The sequence below is a fragment of the Python bivittatus genome, unplaced genomic scaffold (genome assembly GCF_059951505.1).
Source record: "Python bivittatus isolate LINGU-HERP-01145 unplaced genomic scaffold, Pbiv_v1 ctg000020_np1212, whole genome shotgun sequence".
Lineage (NCBI taxonomy): Eukaryota > Metazoa > Chordata > Lepidosauria > Squamata > Pythonidae > Python > Python bivittatus.
Window position 1 is genome coordinate 119,102,444 of NW_028277030.1, and position 26,551 is coordinate 119,128,994.

Below are 26,551 nucleotides of genomic sequence, written 5' to 3' on the forward strand. Positions count from 1 at the left end.
ATGCCTTTGAACTGTGGTGCTGGAGAAGACTCTTAAGAGTTCCCTGGACTGCTAGGAGGTCAAACCAGTCAATCTTAAAGGAAATCAACCCTGATTGCTCATTGGAAGGATCGATAATGAAGCTCAAGCTCAGATATTTTGGCCACCTAATGCGAAGAGAGATCTCTTTGGAGAAGACCCTGATGCTGGGAAAGATTGAAGGCAAAAGGAGAAGAGGACGGCAGAGGATGAGATGGTTAGATAGCATCACTGAAGCAATGAGCATGAAACTGAGCAAACTCAGGGAGGCAGTGAAGGACAGGAAGGCCTGGCGCAATATGGTTCATGGGGTCACGAAGAGTCGGACACGACTTAACGACTAAACAACAACAACAACAATTCTAGCATTTGGGCTAGCTGTTTCTTAAAATAAGACTAGAAATATAATGTAAAATATAATGTAAAAATATTTTATAAATATTTTTACTGCCCAATCAATTTTAGCAGTTTTCCAGAAAGCATGCACTGCAAGAGAGCTCAGCCAGCTTCTACCTTGCCTGCTTTCACCTAGTATCTGCTACCATTTAGCTCCAAAGTGACCCTTCTGTTTCAGTTGTTGCAGGTTCCCCCTCATGCTTAAAAGTGGGCTTTCCCAGCAGCGGAGCAAGGAGCAGAGGAAACTCAAGGGAGAGGCAAACCTCTGTCTTCTCCTTCCTCAGCCATCTTACCTGCAACTGCTTCTCTGTAACAGCTCAGGAGCAAATGGAGGAGAACATTAGGGAGAGCCGTCAGGGTTGACCAGACCCCCCAAATTCTGCGGCTGGGACTATACTCTCATAGCAGATACCATTCTGACATTAGAACGACGGTAGTTGAGTGAAATCTGCCAATGATGCAGTTACTAAACATAGAGACAGCCATGACACCCCCAGTTACAGCTGCGGTACTTTGAAGAGCCAAGCAAAGAACAAAATAAAGCAGAACTGGTAGCTGATCTGCCATAAAAGGATCAAATTCATCCTGGAAAGAAGTACTATTTTTTAAGATTTCAGGTGGGAGTTGTGAAATGTAAGAGTTACACTCATATAGACATACACACTGACGAGTAAATACATCTAAGTCTTTTTCTACAATGCAGTAGTTGGAGTAGTCAGTGTCATGTTGGAGGGAAATCTAATTGTAACAGTTATTTTTTTAATCCCACTGTCATTTATTTCAGCAAATACTTTAATTTTTAGATATGTTTTGGATCTGGCTGGTTACACAGATTTTTTTAAGGACTGCACACTCCAGAGTTGTTGACTTATTCCCTCTTTCCAGAACTCAGGCTACAAACATCCCTCCTTGTAGCCAAAATTACACTAGTGGTGCACAAATGGAGGATATACATAGCTTCAGGTTCACCAAGGTTTTCAAAAGAACAAAAATGCTGAGAAGTTTATTAGAGGTAGCCCAAAGAAGAGGTTAACTGTTTGGATAAAAATTATGTATGGTGTGTGTGTGTTGGTGTGTAATGAAATAGAATGTCTGGTATCCAGAAAAACAGTGTTTCCCCCTGCAGAATTTTGTTTTAATTTGCAAGATGTTCTAATTCAAGATCCTCCAGGAGAGAAGGTGTCCTAAATTAAAACTGGTTTTGCTAATTGGCTTTTAGCAGTTAGAGCAGGGTTCCTCAACCTTAGCAACTTTAAGGTGGGTGGACTTCAACTCCCAACTGGGGAATTCTGGGAGTTGAAGTCTACCCATCTTAAAGTTGCTAAGGTTGAGGAACCCTGAGTTAGAGGGCTATGTACCAAAAGAAAGCAAAAAAACCCCAAGCAAGTTATTTACTGTGCATTTGAATTCACGCATCCTTCCAAGTGAAGGACAGAACATTTGAGAGGAGTTCCCAGTCTAAAGAAAGTCTATCAGATTAGCTGGATAATGATTTTTACATAACTTTTTTTAATTGCAAATAAACTTTCAGTACATATGGTTGTTGCTCAGATTATGACCTGCTAAAGATTGTTTTTATTCTGTTGATTTTGACTGCTAGCTTGGCTTTGATTGTTTTCCACTGATGTTTTTCTGCATTTTGATCTTATGTAAGCCTGCTTGTGGAAAAATAAAAGTTATAGACTAAAAGCAGAGATAGATTTTTAAATAAATAACTCCCAGCTATCTCTGAGTAATTATGGAAATCTTCCTCTCACACCAGTACAAAGTAGGTAAAATAAAAATAGAATAAAATGAATCCTTAGGGAAGGGTAGTTCAGTATAAGAAAGTACTTAATTCAGGTCCAAACCACACAGTCAATGTCAGTTCAAGCTTTTTAGGGAGTGTTAGGCAGGGTGTGTTATGGGCCTTCTCCTATACTGTAGTTACACACACATACACTCCTGCCCACTACTTTGCTTACCAGATAGTGATATGGGAAAAGATAGTCAACAACATCACTCTCCAGTGAGGGATCTGAGAATTGCTGTTTGATTTTCTGTAACATCCCCAATAATTCCCAGAAGGCATCGTGGGAAATGTAAATGATGTTTCTAGTCTGGCTTCTCAAGGATGAACAAAACAGTCTTGATCCTTACCTTCTTCTCCCATTCTTCTTTCAACTAAAATTTAAATTCACAGTTAAACACAGACAGTTCATGTAAGGAGAAGATAGAGGATTTTATAGGGATTGATGTTTGATTATTGGTGGGACACATATTTCTGTTTAATGTATTGTACAGAAGAATTGGTCACAATTTCCAACTTGCTTTCAAATGAGGCAAGTGCAGTCATGAGAACTTACTAGTCAAGAACTTTTGCAATGTTTGAAGAATGGTGTATTTTCACAGTCTTTAAAATAAAAAGTACTAGCTCTTCAGTACTGTGTGAAATGTTTACATCAAATGCAACAGGAACTCATTTGAAAGTCTAGTGTTACTATAATAAAATGCTACAAAGCTAAGTCCACTTTCCTTTGGATTGTGTGTAAAAGTTGGAAGAATAACATTGGCTGAAAATTAGCACGGCAGCAAAAGAGTCTTGAAAAATCCTTGAGTTAAAAGTACTTTTGTTTACATTTGATCTCATTACCTCTATCAGCAAATTTACAGTACAAGCAATTGCTTCCATCATGTCTTTTGATAGAAGTATTGAATATGACTGTTGAATGTTTTGGATCTCCCCTTAAGATTGAACATTTGTGTATAAATATTCCCAAATTAAATAAAGTTCAGAGGTGGTTGAGTTTGTTTGTTTTTTGCTTCTAAACAAATACCAAGCTTTAGCACTGGGGACCACGGCAGATGCCCAGGAAAGCATGTACTGATAGGGAATGAAGATGTTAATATGGCAGCTTAAGTCTCTCCAACATTTATAAATGCAAAAGGCCTTTTTGGGTTCTTGGCTGCTAATGTCTCTCCTCGGTGCCTGTTGTATAGTACCTTAATGTCTTCATGAGAGAAAGCTATCTAAACTGAGTGACAGTCAATTTATTATAACAAAATGTCTCTATATTTCTCTCTCACACACACATGCACACACACCCCTATGAATTCACAAATCAGTATAGTATATATTTTGTGGAAGGGGTTATTTTTGACAAAATGTTAGAATTAAGCTTTCTCCCACACACAATTGATTCTTCCACAGATTTTTTTCACATATTTTGTGTGCAAGTCAATTCTTGATGAATGCTACCGGGAAATTGGCTTTTAAGGCTTCAGAACTTTAATAATTAAAAAGAAAAACATTTGATATTGTTTTAAATGCCAGGCTAGAGTGACCCCCAGTGGTGTGAAGGAATTATTTAAATTGTTGGCCTGGAGCGAAATGAATCACGCATGTGGGTTTGAAGTAACAATTGTGTAGTTCCATTCCAGCATGAATATTTGCTATAAATAATCATATAGCTGTAGGGCTCGTATATTTGTATAATTATACAAAGGAACACCCTTTTAGCAACATTTTTTCTGGTATGGAAAATAGCCTGATCTGGAGTGTTAGGAATAAGATAGAGGGTTTGGACTTTGGTTGGCTTTCATCATTTTATGCCTGTGTCATATTTTCCAACTGTAGGTTTTTCATTTTACAGGCAAATTAAAAGGCATTTTTCTGGATAATGTTTATTATACTTTAGTCAAGTCTTCATATGACACCATTTTCTGTTTCTTCCTTCTGAGATGTCTGTTACTCCCATCTCAATTCCTTTTCTCCATGCCTCAACCATGATTATTCATCAGGTTCTTCTGTAATCCTACCTTACTTTAAAACATGTACACACACATACGCACACACCCCTTTGTTGGCTCCCAGTTAACAGCTATATTTGTCCCTAGGATTTGTTGTAGTTTTATCATATTGATCTTTCAAGGGGTTTGAAGAACAATTAAAAACACTAGAGGGTTTAACTGTCTTGTGTCTCCTGGGATAAATTCCCATTTGTTCCACACGTCAATCACACAAAATGGTTTAAATCCAGCCACTTTATTGACAGGAGCATAGACTGAACCACAAGCTGACAAACTTTTTTTTTTTGGTGGTAGTAACAGTGTAATAATGTGACTCGAGCTAATCCAGCTAATATTAAGCATTGGCAACACTCTGGGAAAACATAACAACCACCTTACTTTGAATAGGAAAGACTTCTTTGGAATACTGTAAATGAAACTTCAAAGTGCTTCACTGTGACCAAATAGCATTCTTTGTAGATATTTAAAAGAAAAAAATAGAGGAACCCAGATGGAAGTCCACGGCTGCCTGTGGCTCTCAAAAGCTTTGCAGCTGCTCTAAGAACCTCTCCAAAAGTTGCCCTCAAAATGTAATAGAAGGGAGAATTATTAACTGTAGATGATTATATTAATGGTCTTTAACTTATTAAAGTTTAATTAGATATGAATTAAAACTATTTTTGTTTTTATCCTCGCCCCATCAACTTTCTTGGAATGTAGCCCTCATGCCAATCCAGAAAAAGTTGTGCACATGTGATTTACATTCATGCCCAACGTACAGGGACATATACAGACCTTCTTCATTCTGGTCCTTCCAGATTTCAGTTATGTTGACTGACAGATTTGGAAGTTGCAGCCTGAATGGATTTGGGAGGGGCTACTGCCCAGCCTTAACACATTCCTCCAGAGCAATGCTTGAGCCTGTGTGTATACCCTTTCTCTGCTATTTTTCCTTCCTTTCCTTGAATGCAAATCTTGATAAATTACTGTCTGGTCTAATCAAATAGTCCTTTGCCTGCAGAGGGATGATCCTGGTCTAATTAGTGGACAAATTGTGACTTGATAAAATTAGGAAGTAATTAATTAAGCTATATGCACAAGCTATATAAACAAGCTGTTTTTTAAAAAAAACATTTTAAGTCAGTGGCAGCAGCAGTAACCAACCTTTCCGTAGCCCAGATGGCTTTTCATCCTTTCTCCTCCTCTCAGCCCTTCTGTAGCAGCTGGGAAAAGGGAAATGTCATACAAACCCACAGAATTTATTTCAGGCAAATGTCTTATAATTGGGGCATCAGAGAAATCTTGTGAAATAAATAAATTAAATTAAAACGAATGTACAGTTTTCTGTGCCCATAGAATATCAATGTATGTGTTTGGAATATTCAAAAAGTATGGTTACATAATATTCAAGTATGATACCCCTCAGGTGGGTGGGCATTGGTTGGACATCATGTAAACCTAGTAAATCTAAGCTAGGGACAAGCAACCTGGCACCCATGAACACCCAATTGTCCTCCAACTGGCTCAGACTCTCAGTCCTACCTGATTTTTTTTTTTAATATACTATTAAGAAACAACAACAAATTAAATAGAAAATTTCTATGCTGCAAAGCAAAGCACCAGCATCTAGCATCATATTTAGTTGTAAGAACATGTAAGAATATGTTTGAGCCCAACAAAAATCCCACTGGAAGGTTTAGAAAGCATCAGGAGAGAGAGTAGCTCACTTTCTAGTAAATGGCCATTTTGTGACTGAACAGAGCAGCCATTTACAGGATAAGCAGGTCCTCCAATGGCAGACATTTTGTGAGCTCCAAATATTCCACATGTGCCCTAGCTCAAAAAGGTTGCCTACATCTTCACTAAGCTATGCCCCAAGCAGAGTATGTGTCAAGAAGAGTTAATTTCTATTTAAATGGTGAAGCTTGATATTTTGTACCCCCTAAGTTCCAATAAAATGGGCCTCTTTCTTGAAGATATTTTTTCAGCCTTAGTAGTTGTTTTAGTTGTGTCTGGATTTTTAGCCTTAAAATTACATTTTAAAAATCTCAAAGTTTTTCATGTACGAAACAACAGTTGCAGCAAGAAATATCAGAAGGCATGTCAGTAGGTAAAAGGAAATGCATCACTTCTGCTTTTGCAAGTATCTTTGGAGAATCACTGGATTGCATGGCCAAAATCCTGAAAGTCAGGTAACATAAACAGCCTTCCAAGACATGCCCTCCTAGATGTATAGGAATTATAGCATCAGACTTCCCAGCCAACAGAAGGGCAGGATCTGTCTGATTACTACAACACTTTTTTTAAATTGTATCTCTCAGTGTATGGGTTACACTATAGATATTTTAAGACATGCTATTTGAGATGGTCAAACTTACCCCTCCTCAACTCATAAATAAATTGAAAATATTTTCCAGTTTTTAGGATTAAATGAAGCCCAGGAAGTCAGAAATTATGGTATTAATTGGTAAGATCAGAATGAGTGCAGCTTGCATGGCTGTCTACACATTTTCCAAAATAATCATATTTCTGTTTTGCAACCTAGAACAATGCTGTTAGAAGGCCTACTGCTATGCTGAATTCTAATTTGGGGTGAGACATAGACTAGCTCATCTTTGGAGCAGACTATAGGCAGGTTTGGTCTACATTGTGCAAACAACACTCTTTTTTTTTAGCACTTTGCCCAGTGATAATTGACTTCTAATTCTAAATTACTTCATTTGAGCTCAGCTGCTTTATCTAGATTTGAGCTAATGCATTTTGGCATTTCTCAGCTGGATCAGACCTTGTCACTAAATTCCTTCCTAAATTCCATTGAGTGTGTATCATAAATTAAATTAAGTAATGATTTTTCATTACATCATTGATTTTGCTATGGTACAAGTGACCGTGTTAGAGTTCCAGAAAACTGAAGTTGGAAATACATTGCTGTGTATTTCTTCAATTTTAAATATAGAAAGTACAGCATACATGTTCCAAATGTGGCACTGATATACAACAACCTATCCACATTTGGGGAAAATAATGGCAGAGGACCTATTTTAGGGAGATATGGGCACTACAACTTTCTTCTACTGAGTTGGACCATTGTTCTGTATCCCATCATTGACTATCCTGTTGGCAGCTTTCCTGCACTTCTACAATCCAAATTCCTTGAACTAGAGTTAAAATAATGGGTTCTACCCACCAGGGAGTTATGTCACTCTCCAAAATGGGCTGCAGTATAGCCCTTTCGCAGTGGAATCAATCCACCTGCTCGAGCAAGTATTTTGAGCAAGGATTCTCAAGTATTTTACTTTTATTATTCTTTCAAAGAAGGATAAATAACTAGTTTTTCTCTTGATATTTTAGGCTACAACTCACATGGTACTTTATATTTGGCCATGCTGGCTAGGGCTAATGGGAGTTGAAGTCCAAAATGTCTGGAGGACACAGGTTGCCTACTCCTAGTGTCATGGGGCATGGTAGGGTAAGGAAAACTGTTTGACATAGTGGGATGAGGTTCCACATGTTCTAATTTGTGATGAAGAGTACAAGAGTTGTTCTTAACAACTCATTTAGTTGCTCTTCCAACTAACTTCCTACCACCTGTAGTTCAATGAAATATGTGTAGGGTAATTAAACGAGGTATTGCATACACTTTTAAACGTAGATCAAATGATCATTTGAACCTTAATTTAGGACATTAGAGTTGGACTGCTGCATCTTTGGACTGGCAAATACTTTATCCTGTCTTCTCCCCCTGTATGTGAGAAGAGGAGAATGAGGACTAATTTTGTTTCTCCTTAGATAACAATTTGGGGAACTCTGGCTTTTTCTAACTAGTTAATCAAGAAATTGGGATATTAAACAATTGTTTCAATCAACCTTAGTTGGAAAAGGCTGCCTTAAATTTTAAGGGAATAGCAATAGCAATATTCAGTAGCACTTTAAAGAGATGCAGCAGGAAAAAATAAATACCAAGACTGTCCATTTTTTTTTCTTTGCAAACTGCCTTGCACATTGAACTGTTGCTTATCTTGTCTTATAACATCAGGGGAAGGAACTTCAGAAGATAGCAGATCAGATTCTGTACATTGCAGTCCCACTCAAAGAAGAGGAACTTCAATCATCTGTGAGTTGTTACCTCTAACATCTCACTATTCAGTTGAGTCAAATTTCAGAGTTGAATCAGATAATTTACCCAAGTAACTTCCAGATCTGTTAGGTTATAATTGCAAGCCATCATAATCCATAGGAAAGCTAATTTATTCTGATGGACCGCGGGTGTGCTTCTCCTCAGCTGCTACCAGTTCTTTTGGCTGGAGAGTCCATGGATCAAACCCATGCAAAATTTGCATTCTATCTCTGACCTACAGCCGTTGTGTTCTGAACAAAACTAACTAAAACACAAAGTTAATAGAAATCCTAGAGGGTTTTTTTTTTTTTTTTACAGGAAGTCTTGCTATGGTGCTCTAAAATTGCTCTGAGATACTTGGGCTCCCTCAGTGAAAAGGGTGTCGCCGCAGGGCGTCACATGCCATGCATCCCAGCTAAAGCAGGATCTCAGAGGCAGATCTTAGTAATTGGGAAAGACTGTGTAGGTGTCTTACCTTTCACACCATGCTAGCTCACAGTTTTCCTAAGAGCATTAAGGCTTCTATAGTATTAGCTCAGGATTAGTTGAATGTTGGCCATTTTGAAACCCAAAGCATCAAGTCTGGAAACATTTCCTGTTCATCCTATATATTTCATTCTCACACAAGGCAGCTCTGTGAGATTATCAGATGCGGGTTGAATCCTTTGGGCTTATTCCCATAGATGTCCCTCTTCAACTGGGCTGGATGATGTGTTTTCTTCCAGTGATTCCCCCCTCCCTGCAAACCCAAAGGACAAAGCTGGGGTTGAAGCTGCTGTGAGACACTCAGTCAGATAAATGTAACACAGCAGGAAGCAGCAACATAGCATCAGTGTGGCTTTGCTTTGATGCTGGAATCACAGCTGGTAGCCAAACCGTGCATGTGTGTGTGTGTGAGTGAGATCTCTGCACATCATGGCTTCCGCAGCAACTGTGATTAATGCAATAGCTGAAGATAAGGAAACTGCATTCCCATTAAAAAACAAAACAAAAAAACTAGGATTTTGATGTACAAAAGGGAATTTCCCAACAAGAAAAATTAGGATTAGCGATATCACCCCTGTATTGGTTGTTATATTCTGCTTGCATAAAGCAATTGTAGAAAAAATGCTGATTATTATACATTTGGAAAGAAATGTGTTGATAGAATTAGCTGTTACCTCATCTCGAGAATTAATTTATATCCAATGCAGTTAGGATGCTGATGCTTCACATTCATACTGTTTTATTTTGCATTATTATCCTGCAATTTCATTAAGAGAGGAGATATAATACAATGAATTTTGTTACAACCAGTCAGTATGTAGAGTACTGAGAATTGGATGCTGGACCTTGGAGCACTAGTGCAGGTGATAGTGTTATGATTCAGCCTTGTCAGCTTTTCCAGACACATCTGCCATCAGCACACTGCATCCTCAAAAGGGCCCATTCCACCAAGATCTATTACTGATACCTTTCCAAGAAAATGTGGAGAGGCCTCTTGGTGAAATCCATAGAGCCCCAAACTTTTAAAAATATGCTATTGTGATGTAGTAATCAGTGTGTTGGACTAGGATCGGGGAGACCCTGGTTCAAATCCATCCTCAGCCAGGGAAACTTGTTGAATGACTTTGGGCTACTCTCTCTCTTAGCCCAACCTACTCATAAGGTTATTACTGTGAGGATAAAAGGAAGGAAGATCTCCATGTAAACGATCTTGAGCTCCTGAAGGAAAGAGGGGATATACAGTAGATCTAACTTAATATCTCAGCTTTCTCCCTCCCAACTATTAGTTTATTATCCCCCAAAGAATTCAGGATTATATATCCACCATTGAATCCTTTATGACTTCAAATATTTCACCAGCCTTCCACAACCTGGTGGTCTCTGGATGCATTGATCTGCAATCAGTATGCCCACTGGGAATGAGTTGAAGTCCAACATGTTCAAAGGACACTAGGTTGATGAAGTTATTGCATACATTTAAGCTTACCTGTACAATCATACATATTATAAATTTCCTTTAAAACAAAGAAAGGGGTTCACAGTGCTTAAATCAGAAAGGAAAGTGAGTGGGGTGGAATACATACAAAAACATGGATACGTGAGAATCAGTTTGAAGTTGTGCATTCTGCTTGTTTATTTTGTACTTCAGTTTTGTGCCTGGAATATTTCAGTGTTAATCTCTTCCGTTCTTTCTCTCTCTCTTTTTATTCCCTTCAGCACCCAAAGACAATGAAGAAAGAGTGTTTAGGGAACGGATGCGCCCCAGGAAGCGCCAGGGGGCAGTGCGACGCAGGGTCCATCAGGTTAATGGGCACAAGTTTATGGCCACCTATCTTAGACAACCAACCTATTGTTCACACTGCCGAGACTTTATATGGTAAATTTTATTATATGGAGACATTTCTCATATCATCTAGCTTGTTTTTTCATGGTAGCACAATTACTATTGTTGCTTTGGCTATTGGAAGTCCTTTGAATTAAAGCTTTCAGGAAAAAAAAAACAATTATTTAATAAAATAAAATAATGGTGTCATTTTATTTGTTGAGAAATGCAAAGGCTCCCTGTACCATTGTTGGTGAGGTATTCCATTATACATTATAAAAGCATATATGGTGGAGTTCAAATTATTTGTACTCTGCAGTCTTATTCTATTTTTTTTTTTTTACTACAATCATGTGAACACATTGCTGGGGGTAAGACTAAATGGATATAGTAGGACTTGCTTCTGAGTAGACATGTACAAGGTTGCATTATAAGGCATTTAGTATAGATTTGCCTTAATTCAAATTTTCTCATTTCCAGTTAAGTGAAAAGGAATCCCATATATGAAGTATATTCAGCCCCAGTGAACTTCATAGCCACTGCTATGCCACTCCAACATGGGGTGGTTGCACAAACTACAGCTCACTGAACTCCTTCAGACTATCTCATCCCATTCGATTCTGTTGCTAAGCAACTGCTGTGCTCAGTGTTTAAGGGAGAAACACTTTGTCTGAACTTGATCAATGTATCATTGCATTGAAGCGAACATCGGTGGGATCTCATTCACTGTTAGAACTGTAATTGAAACACAGCAGAAGGTCATGTTTAGATTAATGTATGATTAATTTGGACTATAGACCCTCTGGCCCTTTCATGCTACATCTGTACCTTTAATAGCTGTGTGGTGAGGAAAAGTTCAGTGATAGCTTTTCTGGTTTCTGCAGTGCTGAAACAAAGAAGGTAGCCATTGCCAAATGTTTTGAAGTTTCACAGCTAATAAAGATGTGAGATGCACTTCAGAGCAAGATTGGCAAAGCCTTATCAATACTAGGAAATGTATGAGTGAACAGACACAATGAAAAAAGAATCGCTTGGTGGCATTTCAGAAAATGTAAGACAGAAAGAATGCAAAGTGAGTTTCATCACTTTGAATTCCATCTGTGCAATTAAAAGGAGAATATTCTTGCATAAATAGGAATGTAGCCAGCATGGTCTTCCATATCGTGTAGTCATTCCTAGCCATTCACTGTATGACAAATGACAATGTGAAATTATATCTACTGTCTATTCCTAATGTGTTCTTTACTGTTCTTTTTTTTAAAAAAAAACAGGGGAGTAATAGGAAAACAAGGGTACCAATGTCAAGGTAAGGAAAATTGTACATTTTATGAATATGAATGGAATCTATAAGGAACCCTGATGATTAGGGGCTTAGAGGAAATGGCTTCCTTGCAGTTTTTTTTTATAAATTCCCAGTAATTTTGGAAGCCCCTACATGGATAATGAAAAACCATGTATAATCACCCTGATCTTTCAGTCCTTTTCAGCAAGCAGAAAAGCTGTCCTGAGTGTGCAGCCTCTAAGATGTCCTGCTGCAGAGAATAATGAAAGATCTGCTGGCCCATTCTCCCTGCGACAGCCTCCATAGACTTTTGGTAGAAGATGAGCCTAATTGAATACGTTCCTCTGAATCCAGCATGATTGTTTGTTTGTTTGTTTCCTTCACTGTTTTTGTAATGCAGACCCCATCTGGGCAGCATACAACAGAGTAAAAATAGAGAATAAACACAAAAAGACATACAATTAATAAAAAGCCCCTAGATTGCCTCCAGAAACATTGAGTTCTGGTTAAAGAACAGTGGAGCAGTGTTGTTTTAACAGCTGCCCACAGTGACTGGTCAGATGTCTTTGGGAAGCTTACAGTCTGGGGTTAAATGCAATTGACATCACTACTGCTCTCCCCCCACCCCTGCCCAACTTACTATGTGAGTAAAAAACATATAGAATATGCAGAAGGTGTTAGTGCAGATAAGATAAACTGATAATCCAATAATATTTGTCACTGGATTCTTAATTTAAAAGTTCTAAGTAAACCAATAGGAAAAATCTACTTGTATTGTTTGCTTATGTTGTTAGGATACCCAGAGTTATGTTGATGAAGATTCTCAGTCATCCAGGTGGAATTATCTGGAGGTTGGGTCATGGCAACTGGACTTCTTTTCTTTTGGTTTGATACGTTTTGCTGCTTGTCCAAGCAGCTTCTTCAGTCTAGAAAGTTGGTTAGGGGGGACCCCATAAATGTCTTCCAGGGTGGCTGCGTTTCTCACTAACATGGTGGGCTCGTTGAAGGGAGGAGATGTGATCAGTAAAGTCTTTGGGATCTGGATGTCTTGCTCCTAATCCCTCACTCATCCCCAAGTGGGTCATTAAGTGCTGCCTCCCTGGTGGACTTGTGAAGTGGTCTTAATCTTCCTGGGGACTGATGAAAGAGCAGCATGAAAAATGGGAGACAAGTTGTGTCTGAGGCCTCTACCTCTATTGAGGGAAAGAAACCATCCCCAGCTCCATAGATGCCAAAAAGAAGGAAAACAGACACCTGAGGACAGCTCTTAAGGCCTGTGGGTATCCAAATTGGGCCTTTATTAAATCCACTTCTAGATCCAACAAAAAAATGGCAGACAGAGCTGAGACCCAGAGTCAATGGAAGAATCTTGTCATTCCATGCATGGCTGGAGTGTCAGAGAAGATAAAACGGATATTTGGAAAACATCACATACCTGTGTTTTTCAAACCCACTAACACACTGAGACAGAGGCTTGTACACCCTAAAGATCAAACACCAAAACATAAGAGCAATGTAGTATATGCAATCCAGTGCACTGGGGAGCGTTCAGAGCTGTACATTGGAGAAGCCAAACAGCCTTTACACAAGAGGATGGCCCAGCACAGGAGGAGCAACAACACAGGACCAGAATCAGCAGTTTACCTTCACCTAAAGGAAAAAGGACACTCATTTGAGGACAATAATGTTCACATTTTGGACAGAGAAAATAGGTGGTTTGAGAGAGGAGTGAAGGAATCCATTTATGCCAAAGTGGAAAATCCTTCCCTCAATAGAGGTGGAGGCCTCAGACACAACTTGTCTCCCATTTTTCATGCTACTCTTTCATCAATCCCCAGGAAGATTAAGACCACTTCACAAGTTCACCAGGGAGGCAGCACTTAACGACCCACTTGGGGATGAGTGAAGGATTAGGAGCAAGACATCCACATCCCAAAGACTCTACTGATCACATCTCCTATTGTCCCTTCAACGAGCCCATCATGTTAGTGAGAAATGCAGCCACCCTGGAAGACATTTATGGGGTCCCCCTTAACCAACTTTTTAGACTGAAGAAGCTGCTTGGAGAAGCAGCGAAACTATCAAACCAAAAGAGAAGTCCAGTTGCCATTACTCAACCTCCAGATACCCAGAGTTGTTAGCTACTGTTGGACATGCAGTAAGGATTTTAGGATTAAGATTAATTATCTGCTTTAGATTTTAAGATTTTGAAAGATTTGCTTGCATAGACTCTTTGCCAAAAAGTTTAATAGTTTCTACTAAGACTCAGATCTTGATTATGTCATCATTTGGTGTCAACTCATAATATGTCCAGAGTAGGATAATTTGAGTCTGGTCATTTGTGTCTTGAATGAGAATTCTGGGTTGATTTGTTCAGCAATCCATTTGTTTGCTTTCTTGGCTGTCCCTGATATTCTCAGGAGTCTTCTCCAATACCAAATTTCAAAAGTGTCAATACTTTTTCTATCTTGCTTCTTCAAAGTCCAACTTTCACTTCCATAGAGCATCACAGGCATGATTTCTTCATAGCTAGCATAGTCTTCAAACAACCAAAATGATGCCTCTATACATGGACATTTCCAGAGACAGTACATAGAAATCAAATTGACTATATTATTGCTAAAAGGAGGTGGAGGAGTTCAATTATACCATCAAAGACATGGCTAGGGGCTGACTGTGGAACAAGCTTCAAATTAAGTTAAAGAAGAAGAAGAAAGCCAATCAGTTTCCACAATATGATCTTGAACATATACCTACCATTTTCAAGGAGAATATCAGGAATCACTTTGAAGTCCTGAATCTTACTGATAGAGAACCAGAGATATTGTGGAATGAACTTAAAGAAGTCATTAAGGATGAATGTGATAAGAGATTGCCAAAGATGAAGAAACAGAAGAAAGCATACTGGATGTCAGAACAAACTCTGGAAATTGCCAAGAAGAGAAGAGAAGCCAAAGCCAAGAAAGACAAACATCTCAGGAAGGAATTTAACCAAGAGTTTCAGAGAGCTGTTAGATGAGACAAGAAGCAGTAGTACAACAACATGACATTGAAGATAAAAACAGACATAAGAAAAGTCTTCCAAATGATCTCTGAACCCAGAAAAGCTTCCAACTTCAAATTGGCATGCTAAAGGATGTCAGTGGACAATACTAACCAATTCAAAGAATATCAAAGAAAGATACAATATACTAAAATACTGTATAGTAAAGAGGTCAGAATAAAAGAAACCTTAACAGAATAAGACTCAGAAGCTATGCATAATAGATGCTTCAAGCTCCAAAATGTATTTGTAGGTCATAGATTTAGTGTGTCAATAGTGACCCATGATGGTTTGACAGCAAGCAAACACTGCAAATATTTTTCATTTTAGAACTGTGAAACAATGTTTTTTATTGTGTCACGGATGCTTCTTCCAACCTCCATCAGCCATCCTTCAGACCAACTCTCCCTATCCTGCAATTCTCACCAAAGAGCTTATCCTTCCTCTTTCTCTTGACAGTTAAGCTTCATGGCTGTATTTCCCTTGGCCTTTTATTGCCCTGATCTGCAGGCAGTTCTGAACAAGTGATTATTCCAGTGGTGCAGAGTTGTGCAGATGTTGGGGAAGCTCTTCCAGTGTAATTCATAATGCTGTCTAAAGCTTCTGGAAAGTTAAATTTACAGTCTTTGAAACAGCAAATAGCCATACTAGATTAATAATGGCTGATGGTGTACATTCAGATTTCCTATAACAAAATGGAAAGTAGGAGGGTGAAAGTGCCAAAATACATATGAGTAAGGTGAGCTAAACCTCTGTGGATGTCTATAATTTATTCGATAGTTTTCTCCAGATCCCAGTAAGGAAAATGCTTAGGAAAGGACTGCATCAGCGTAAACTATTGGAGAAGGAAAGGATTCAGCTTCAACAACTTACCCAGTTTTCTTCTTCAAAACAGACTGATCAGACTTTTTTTTTTGGTTGGTTTTGGTTGGTTTTTTACAGATTAAGTAAAGTTTCGGGTGCTACCTAGCTTCACAACAATGATTGATTATTACTGTGATTAGTCAAAATCCATGATTAGAAGTTGATTTGCTTCAGATTGGTGTAATTAAGATTAATTACAATTTGCCTGGTTTGGGATGACACAGCAGATTATGAGTAATCTTAAACAGAAATAAACGCTTCTGATTTTTTGTGCCCATGCCAGGGAAAGCAGTGAAATAAGAGGGTGCAAGTCCAAGTATCACTGCATTAATGTTGAGCGTGTCCAAACCAGCTCAAGATTTTTTATCAGTACAAATTTACTTATATGTTTACTTTGTATTATTTGTACACCATCTACTTGGTCTTTTCCAGGTGGTTTACAATTCTAAAGCAATAAAATATCCTCAAAGCCAATTGACAGTAACACAACAGCTCATTTTGGACAGGGGACCATTATGATCTAGAAATACCTCCTTATATGGCTGTTTGGCAATAGTCTGTTGTCTTTTCCAGAACGTTCAATATGGTATCATTGATTTAGAATGTGTATGGAGCCTCATAACTTCATTTCCCTTCTGTGAAAGTGCAAACAGATATTCTGACACTATTTAAAATGTGATAGAGTCATCAGAGTGTCAATTACATTTGCTCTTGTTAATTTGAGAGTTTTCATTGCCTACTTGGGAGCCTCAATTCCAATAGGATTCCTAGGATATCCTTTCGGACCCCCCCCCCCCATTTTGACATATACTATAATTTAATGTAAGCCTTTTACAAGACCCTCGGAAGGGAATGAGGATAGGGATGAATCCCCTAGAATTTCTCATTTTATTTAATTTTTTTCTTCCACTATGGATAAAATAATCTCTTGTTTACAGTTTGTACTTGCGTAGTCCACAAGCGATGCCATGAGCTTATAATAACAAAGTGCGCCGGCTTGAAGAAGCAGGAAGCCCATGATGAGGTAAATATTTATAGACAGAATGCCTAAATAAAAGGAAACTGTGCAGGGTGAGTGTGTTTTAGGCATGATGACTCTTCCAAACAACCAGCCTTTCCATCTCTTGGTTTAAAACACACACAGAACTGATCTAGGTTGTTTTCACTGTTTTCAGATCTAGACATCAGGATGCTGTGAGCTCTTAGAGAGATGCAGTCTCTTAGCTATGGCTCTTCTGGACTGTTAGCCAGTCAGTGTTTGCTTGCTGGCCACTTGCCCTGTCCCTCAAGTCCATGTCTAAACACTCAGTCTTCTGCCCTCTTCACAAAAAGAAAAGATAATGAATAGCTAGTGCTCCCCTATGTGGCAAATGTCCATTGCCTTATTTTTGAAATTCCTAATGCTCTGTGCCATTCTACCAGTTGGGCTCCTTTATGTAACTATGTCAGCTTCCTGCTACAAAAGATCTCCAGTGATGGTAGGTTTGACAAGCCAGATAACTCCTCCACTGATCATACAGTCTGTCCCTTCAAGCACAGGGCAGTCACACATCACCATTTCTGAGGTGGTAGCCACTGCCTCAACACAGTGGTTCCTTGTCCATATCTACAATACCACTGGCCAGGCATAGATCAAAATTGCTCACTTGTCAATGTGATTAACCACAGGAGTTCACCTTACCCACTATAGCAGCATATCTCAACCTTAGCAACATTAAGATATGTGGACTTCAACTCCCAGAATTCCCCAGCCAGCCATGGGTTGAGAAACCCTGCAGTATAGGGGCTGCATTTTCATCTGGAAAACCTCTCTGCTTTTTCCAATTGCTACCACCTCTCCCATTTATAAAAAAGAGATGAAGCGCTACAGGATTGGTGGGATTTGTTTGGTTTTTGCTTGTTTGCATCATTCTACTTATATCTGTATGGGGGAAAATGAAACATTTCAATGGAAGCAATCGTTATTGCTTAAAAAAAGAAAATTGAAGTATAGCATAGGCTCTGAAGGCAGCCTATGAGACTTCAGCCTATGAGACTTCAGAGGTGACAGACTGCAGTTTGCTATAACTGTGAACGTTATAATGAAAGTTTTAGTCTAGCACTTCTTGAGGGCAACTAATTTGGGGAAGGCTAATCTCAACTCTCAAAGTGTAATAAGATACTGTGCGCTCATGGGGTTCTTGGTAAAAATAGTTCACCTGTTTAGTTCCCTCTTGTTGCATTTTCATTTTCTAAGGGCATAGTACTTATCTCATTTTCAATGTCCCCATTGCTTTGCCAGGCAACATGCTCAGTGTTTTCAATAAGGGATATTTTATGCCAGTTAGTGATCTACCAACTAATGCTACATATTATGCCAGCAGGACTCTGTGATTTCCTGTGTTGATTACAGTCTTAGGCTCCAGTTTTAAGGAATTTCTAAACCGATATAGTAATTGTTTAAAGGACTCATGGATCATGTGGGTTGCACATGGTTGGAGGAAGGCATGTACTGTATCTTTAATAGTACTGCAATAGGAAACTTTAGAAAACAATCTGAATGTAGCAAATTTATTTTTATGGTAGCTCAGTTGTCTTTAGTAAGATCAGCAAGATGGACATTGTTTCCTGAAAGACCATTCACTTTGACCTCCCCTGCAATATGCATAAGAAACTGCCTTAGATTGTTCCAAAAAGAGTCAGTATTGCCTAACTAATTGACAGGTTTTTCTCCAGGGACTCTGGAGGAGATGTATCTTACCTCCTATCTGTTCCTTTTTGTCAGAGGGCAGCAAGGATTGAACGCAGGAACATGTACTTTACTACTGAACTATATGTTACAATGAATTGATATCATAATAATGATATGTAGCTCCCCCCTCCCTTAATTACAGCATATTTTCAGGTGGTTGTCCTTTTCCAAATGTATGAGTAGATTTTTGATTCTTTCTGCTATCTTAGAGGGGGTTTTGATGGGGTGGGGATGGATGAATGGGTATTTTTATTTTTTCAGTAAACCCCAATCTTGCTGCTATCTCTGAGTGTGGATAGTGCTGTTTCAGCTACTGTATTAGTAACGAAGCTTGCATTTAATATATACAAATGGATCCTTGCAATAGTATCACATCAGATATAAAGTCTCATGTAGAGAGGTGAATATGAGAGAGAATGGACTCCTTCCATTACTTGTGTTCCATATCTTCCTCCCTCTACAGTCCCAATTCGATTGCCTACTATTCCTGTGGACTGACATCCCATGGCTTTTTAAAGGGGGAAGGGGTTGGTTGCGGAACAGAAGCTTATGCTTCCTCCCCCAAAAACTAGCATGTAATACAACCTGATGTCCAATTCCCCAAATGCCTCCCAGCCTTCTGTGTACAGTTACAGAGGTTCTGCTGTTGTTCTGTTTTTGGAAGTTCAACAGTATACTGATAGACAGACGGTATGTACTTAATAGATGAGGGACTAGAAGAGACTAAATAGTAGCATGCTAACTTTGGTGCTCTTGCACTTTTTATCTTCCAGGTGGGCTCCCAGCGTTTCAGTGTCAACATGCCTCACAAGTTTAGCATTCACAATTACAAAGTGCCCACCTTCTGTGACCACTGTGGTTCATTGCTTTGGGGTCTTCTGAGACAAGGTTTACAATGCAAAGGTAAGATACTTTCCCTCTTTAAACCCAGGATCTTACTATTAATATTACAGCTCAGTTCTATGCATTTCTGCCTTGAAGTAGATTAAACTGAATTGAAATAGGGCTTAACTGTAAGAGAGAATTTAAGTCTTCCCCTTTGGCTGGTACAACACTATTATATAATTGAAGAAACTAATTATGCTCCTACAAGTAAATTACCTAAACTAGAACTAGAGTTAAATGTCCTTGCACTCTTCAAGTCAGTAGCGTTGAGCATGTTTTTAAGATCAAACTCTGTAGACCAGTTTTTAACAAGTTGTTATGTTTCTGTGTGTAATTGCACAGTAATGCCCTAATTTGCATGTGGCAGCTAAAACAGGGTTCTCAGAAAATTACATAATGCCCAGTTAATGGAATAACTTGATATGTACTTCTGGCCTTGAGTTTAGAGAAGATTTTGCAGAGACTGAGAATATTTTTCAGACTTAACTTTCAGTCTGTGTTGTTGTTTCAGTCCTAATTGCTTTCCTGCACCTATGTTGCATGTTAGAATAAAATACCTCATTTTCATTGGGATTTCTTTGTGCATATGCGCAGTGTAAATTGCAGGAACATGGAAACCAGTCTGACCAGGTTCAGAAAGTGACATGTAAAAACGTAAACCTCCCTAAGCTGATGGTAGTATTTGGTTGTGATCAATATGGAAGGGAAAAAATGCTGTGTAGGACAATTAAGGTCACATGTTGGGGGTTGGCAGAAGTACATCAGAGAAGATACTGGATTCTCTAACACAATTCCTGAGTCTGAATACACAACTGTGCATTTGTCCTGCATGTTTATTCTACTCTCCTTGGTCTGTTCTTTTCACTAGCTACAACTGATGTAAAATAGCACAATCCCCAGATGGATTTGGGGCTGGAGAGGCCATTTGATGTGAATTAGCCTACCAGCTAAATAAACTCCTTCTGTCTGTGTTTATTAGAAATACCATCTAGCTTTCGCATGGCATATCTATTCCTGATTATCATTTACATGTCAGTTTGAATTTACAATAAAGCCATTGCAACAGCTCCTATGAAATAGGGCATTATCTTTATTTTGCAGCTGGAGAAACTTAAGAGATGGAGAATGAAATAATGAATGCATGGCAAAGATGAAACTTAAGCCGAAATATCCCAAATTTGATTCTTTTCTTCTCTTTCCATTGGAATATAAATCCATAGTCAATAGCACCAAAGGTTATATTCCAAAGCTAGAAAAATATCTCAGATATTTAAATGCTGACATTAATGTTTTTTGTTGGGATGAGAAGGGAGCCAACATTAGATATTAGATAGCATAGTCTAACCACAGACCTTTGCACAAATTTAGTATTTCTATAGATTCATGAACTTGTTTTGTTTTATTATGGCATCAGTATGTATGCATACACCCACCATACAACCAAGCATGAACATGCAAATTATGTGCATTCTTCTAAAATACACATTTTTGTATAGGTTTTTACTTGCATTTGGAAATTGGAAAACGAAAGCAATGAGTAAGTTTCCTTTTAAAACTTGGCCCCAGCATCTCTGTGGCCAGCGTTAGACTTATGGTAGAGTACACAGAACTGCCATAAACTTGAACTTTCCAATGCAAAATCACATTTTTGAGAGGTCAGCATTTCCTATTTTGCCATTTCATTTTCATAATGGATGTTATATATGTGCCGTAGCAAACTTACTACTTCCAATATTCCCGTTTCTTATTTCTTTCTCACTGCAAGCAGAACAAGAAGAATCTCAAATACTTCAAAAAGAAAGACCAGGGGAAATAAGGATATTTGGCCACTGCGGTCATTTGTCATTCTGGCTTTTTCAGTTCTGGGTGGGAGACGGTTCTCCTTTTATTTATTTTATTTATTTATCATGCAAATTTATATAGCTTCCCATCTCACCAAAAGCAATTCTGGGCAGCGTACAATAATCGGATAAAAGCAAATGTAAAAACAACATAAAAAAGATAAAAACCACATTAATAAATATCATAAATATATGTATATTATTTTTTGCTTTGCTTCAATTCTGCAGAATCTGCATGTGTTATTTTAATTTCCTTTACAAGAAAGCACTTGAATAAGTAATCCAGCACTGCTATGATGACAGTAAACCGAAAAAGGGGTTGAATATTGAACAGCCTCTCCCCAATTATTAGCTGCTTCTACTTGTACATTTGAAGCCAGTGTTCCTACAAATATTTATGTGAAGCATGTATATTATTTCTGATTTATTGTCTTAATTTATCTGCACTTTATAAGGGCTGAGGGCTGACTGCAGCTCCTTCTGCAAATAGGCAGGATGGGGCTGTGGGGAATGCTTGTGTTACTGTGACTGTGTTGCTCCCCCTCCTTCTGGATTCACAGGTGCTTGGTGGCATTGCTGCCAGTTATCCCTACCTATTGAAGCCAGTTAGCTACATGCACAGCCTGCCTCTAAGTTATTTTCCACTAAGGGAGTGAAAGCTTTGTGGTTAGATTGCAGAGAGAACAAATGAATCTCTGCAGGAGAAACACAGAGAGAATACATCAAGGAGAATTATGTTGAGCCAAATAAAGAACTGAAAAAAGAAACAGATTCAGGTATCTGTTGTGGTGCAGAAAGAACAAAAAGAGTGCTGTGGGTTGCATGGGGATGACAAGGTAATAGGGATGTGCAAAAAGAGACCTCTGGGAAGTAGGAGATGGGGTGCAGATGGGGTGGTGGGGATGAGATAAAATAAGGGGAACTTGAAAGATGGGACTTCAGGGAGATCTTGAAGGAGTGACGGAGAGATGATGATCAAAGCGATAGGATGTAATGAAAACATGCTGTGCCCAAAGGAGGATAAAATGAAAACAGAGAGAAAAAAATGACCATATAAATAAGTGAAGGCTTCTGAGAATGAAGGTAGAGAATGAGGAATGTGCACCAGAGGTTACCAGAATTGGCTTTTTTAAAAAAACTGAACTAAAAGGGCAACAAAATTATTGTTCTGTTTAACACAACATTATGACCTCTTTGAGTTGTCAAAAATGTCAAAGTGATCCTCGGATGGGTTTTAGTTGCGTATTGTTCACTCTAAAATCATACATGGAAATCATTCACTGTAAAATCATACTCTTTCCTTGTTCACTGCATTTATCTCCCACTTTTCCTTCAGGAACTCAAAGAAGCAGGCATAGCACTTCCCTCCTCACAAATGTCCTGTGAGATAGGTTGTTCTGAAGAGTAATGACTGGTCCAGAGTCAGCTGGTGACTTTCATGATTGAATGAGGATGCGACGTGGATCTCCATGATCCTTCTCCGAGACTCTGAACTTTGTACCACACTGGGATGTGTTGCTTCATTTGCAGAAAAGACTGCTATTGAACTTTGTGGCCAAACATTTGAAGGAGAGACAGGAACAAATCCCTAGACCAATGTTTCTCAACCTTAGCAACTTTAAGATATGCGGACTTCAACTCCCAGAATTCCCCAGCATGCTGGCTGGGGAATTCTGGGAGTTGACGTCCGCATACCTTAAAGTTGCTAAGGTTGAGAAACACTGCCCTAGAGCATATTTATTTGATTGCTACTGTACAGCAGAATGCAGTTAGATCAGGAGTAGACTTTCTCTTTGATTGCTTTCTTTTTCTTAGTTTATATTAGCTTGCATTAGTCTTTTAACTTCTTTTTAAACAATCTTTAATAAAATTATACAAAAAAAAAAAAGATTGGGTAGACTATGCATCTTTTTCAACCAGAGTCCATGCTTCATTTCCCCCCATTTTTCTGTTTTTCTAAGCCACCATGGCCATGACTGATGTCACCAAAGACAGCAAGGTCAAAATTCCCCAAGTTTTTTTTGTAATTTTTGGTGAGTTTGGGAAAGTTGTTTTGTTATGAAGTAAATAACTCTGCTTATTTTCTATATTCTGGAGGTTGCAAATCACCCCAAAATTGTGCTGTTGAATTGGATAGGGATCCCGCCAAAATTCAGCAGTAATCTGGAGGGCACTGTGACCCCCAAAAGTGAGGAGAGGATTGTTCATCCCTGAGTTAGTCTTTAATCTGACCTTGGAAGCCAGTTCTTTATAGAATGCAACATACCTGAACTGTCACAAATCTGTTTAGTCTATTTCCACTTAAATCAGATTCTCATTACGGGGACTGTAAAGAGTATTTTATAAATAATACAGATAGATGATAGATACTAATATAACAGCTTAATCTTATTTAACCCAGAACTTTCTACCCCTACCCCCTTTCTGTTTGGTTTAAATTACAGTTTGCAAGATGAATGTACATAGACGCTGTGAAACAAACGTAGCACCCAACTGTGGAGTAGATGCTAGAGGGATAGCTAAAGTACTTGCGGATCTTGGCGTTACTCCAGATAAGATCACTAATAGTGGACAAAGGAGGAAGAAGGTAACCAAGGGAACAGTTTAAAATATGAACTAATATGGTTCTGCACTGTGAAGTATGGGAGACATCTTGTGTCCTTTTATTTTAGTATGCATTTTAGAGTATATATTCTGGTTGATTTAGGGATCGTCAAGGAATGTATTTGTCACTTCCTAAACAAAATGACCTGATGTGGTCCCTCACAAACCTATGGTCAGATTGGACTTCAGCTGTCCATCAGATTTTACAACAATTAAGAGCTGACAGGACTTCCTACTCTTTCCAAATGTCAATCTTTAGCAACTTAAATACATGTAAAATATGTATTTAGAATATATTTAAATATATCTATGGAGAGGAATTTGCAAATTAATGTAGAAGCAGGACAACACAATGGGTAAAACATTCAAAAGTGGCAAAGACCTGAAAATGTCTCACCCATCCCAAACCTTGATCTCTGGTGTCACTGAAAATGGTAACGTACTCCCTCCCTTCTCAAAGGAGCAGCCAGTAATGTGGAGTAGTAACAGATCATGCTGCATGATATCATGCTGTCATAAGATCCTAAAATAGCCTTCCTTAACTTGGCGATATCGAAATTATAGAGCTGTAACTTATCTAGTGTACCTAGATGATAAAAGGTTGGACGAGGCTGTTTGTAATCATTGCTGAGTCCATGATTTGTAGATGACTTTTGCTACAGCAACCCTGCATCACCTATAATGTCTACTTTTCTTCTGGCTTTAAACAATTACAGTATATGACAGGAAGAAATTGGATTTAGGTGGTTGTATTTTGAAAAAAAAAATACTAACCTTTTCTTGACGTAGTAAGTAACTATATCAAGTTACCTATGAATGAGAAAGCTTGACAGTGTGCTTGAAGTCCATCAATTTGCATCTCACAAACATTGTCAACCAGGGTGCATAACTTGCTTCAGTTTGAGGGCCACATTAGCCCTTTGGCATGTTGCAACCTAGAACTTTTAATTATTTTAATTAAACAGAGCGTATGTGATTATTGCCTATGTATTTACTTTCCCCTTCTGTTAAATTACATGGCACAGGTAAATCTTATCTGATGAAGCTCTGGGGCTCCATACCATGCATCCTGCTGTAGAATTACAACACCAGAATTAACTCTTTGATATGTTTGAAGAGATTGAAGACCAATGGGGCTAAGGGATAAATTAGATGCTGCCCTGAAAATATATGTGACATCAGACAAAAAGCCCCTTATCTCTGTTAAAAAAATCTTCAGGGTGGGTGTTTGCAGCAGAATAGGAATGGGAGGGGTACAATTCTCTTCTCTTGCTAGCTGTTTTTCCCTAAAAAACAAAATTCCTTACAGAATTGCAGACCACAAAGAAATAGCCCAATAGAAATGAATCTATGGCTATCATTAAGCACATAAGGGATCTGAGTTTTGGGTGAGAAGGGCCCTGCATACTGGATGGGAAAGGATAAATTTCCAATCCCCCAATTTTTCCTGCCTTCCATCTCTGTAATTACTTAAAGATAATCAAAACCTGAAGCTGCATCTTGCACATGAAATACATTAAGGGATAACTTATTAGTAATTTGGCCCTTAAACTGATTTGACCTCAGTAGCAGTGAAGTCACAAATGGTTGCATTCTTTTTTCAATTGTTAGAAAGAACATTTCTTGTCAGGAAGCCACATAAACATCACAGCCACTGCTTTGAAGTCCCTTTCTTGGAACACACATGAATGTAAATACTCTTAAATGTAAATACTCTTATCTAGTTGAAAAACTGGCATAAGATCATTCCTTGCTTGGTCCTCACTGCCCTCCATGCTATTACAATGATGTCAAATGGAAACACACTGAAATAACATTCTTCTGAAACAATTCAGAAGATATTTGCAAAACTGACCCTTCCACACTAAGACGAACATGATCAATTGGAAAGCATACCATACAGTATATATGGAAGATAGTTGTACCAAGAGATACATACATGCTCAGTACAATCCTATATATGTATATTAATATGTAAATCTAATTGCGGACAGTATGGCTTTCTCTCAGCAAGGTGTCTACAAGATTGAAAGCTTTGCCTCTTGCAGGTGCTTCACTGACTTTAATTGTACTTGCAAAAATAGTGTGTGCTGCTTTCTCACTTAATATTGCCAGCCTACCCTATACACATTTATTTAATGAACTTGTACACTAGCAAGTCTGGAACAACTCACAGTAGTTTTCAACACTTAACATAAAACAGATACACAATTAAAATGGTGGATCAAAGAACAGCATAGAACAATAAAAACAGAAAAATAATAACCATAGATGCCAACTAGTCATATCAGAACATCACAATTGAAAACCCCTGTAGAAGAGTTCTCTTTAGCCTTGCAGAATGACTTCAGGATTGGTGCTAACCAGAGCTTAAGGGGAAGGCTGTTCCACAAAGGGGGGGGGGCTGTCACAGAACAACATAGTTTATTGACCTCCATAATTCTCACATCCTTTTTACATGGAACACTGAGCATCTTCAAGTGGATCTTAATATCTTAGATAGGTCCATACAGGGAGATAGCAATTTTGCGCACACTGAAACCAGCACAGATTTCTTAAGAGTTAGCTGTACCCTTACATCAGTGTATTGGCTGATCTTACTTGTATTCCACTGTTCCTCAAAGTAGCCTGAAGTTAGTTACTTCTGTTTAAATCTTAGCATTAGCAATAACATTTTATCTTTTCCTTTTGGCT

General features: G+C 38.4%; 1 protein-coding gene across 3 annotated transcripts in view; it reads left to right on the forward strand.

The window, feature by feature from the left end:
* Positions 1-26,551, forward strand: part of PRKCE (protein kinase C epsilon) — a 321,985-nt gene that overhangs the window by 204,624 nt on the left and 90,810 nt on the right. For 2 of the 3 annotated variants that reach the window (XM_088147772.1, XM_088147779.1), the window contains 6 exons: positions 8,219-8,296; positions 10,502-10,661; positions 11,879-11,913; positions 16,735-16,820; positions 19,301-19,430; positions 23,698-23,840. In XM_088147772.1, coding sequence (XP_088003898.1) covers positions 8,219-8,296; positions 10,502-10,661; positions 11,879-11,913; positions 16,735-16,820; positions 19,301-19,430; positions 23,698-23,840 — 632 coding nt within the window. The remainder of the gene's footprint in view (positions 1-8,218; positions 8,297-10,501; positions 10,662-11,878; positions 11,914-16,734; positions 16,821-19,300; positions 19,431-23,697; positions 23,841-26,551) is intronic. The other variant, XM_088147775.1, reaches the window with a different exon arrangement.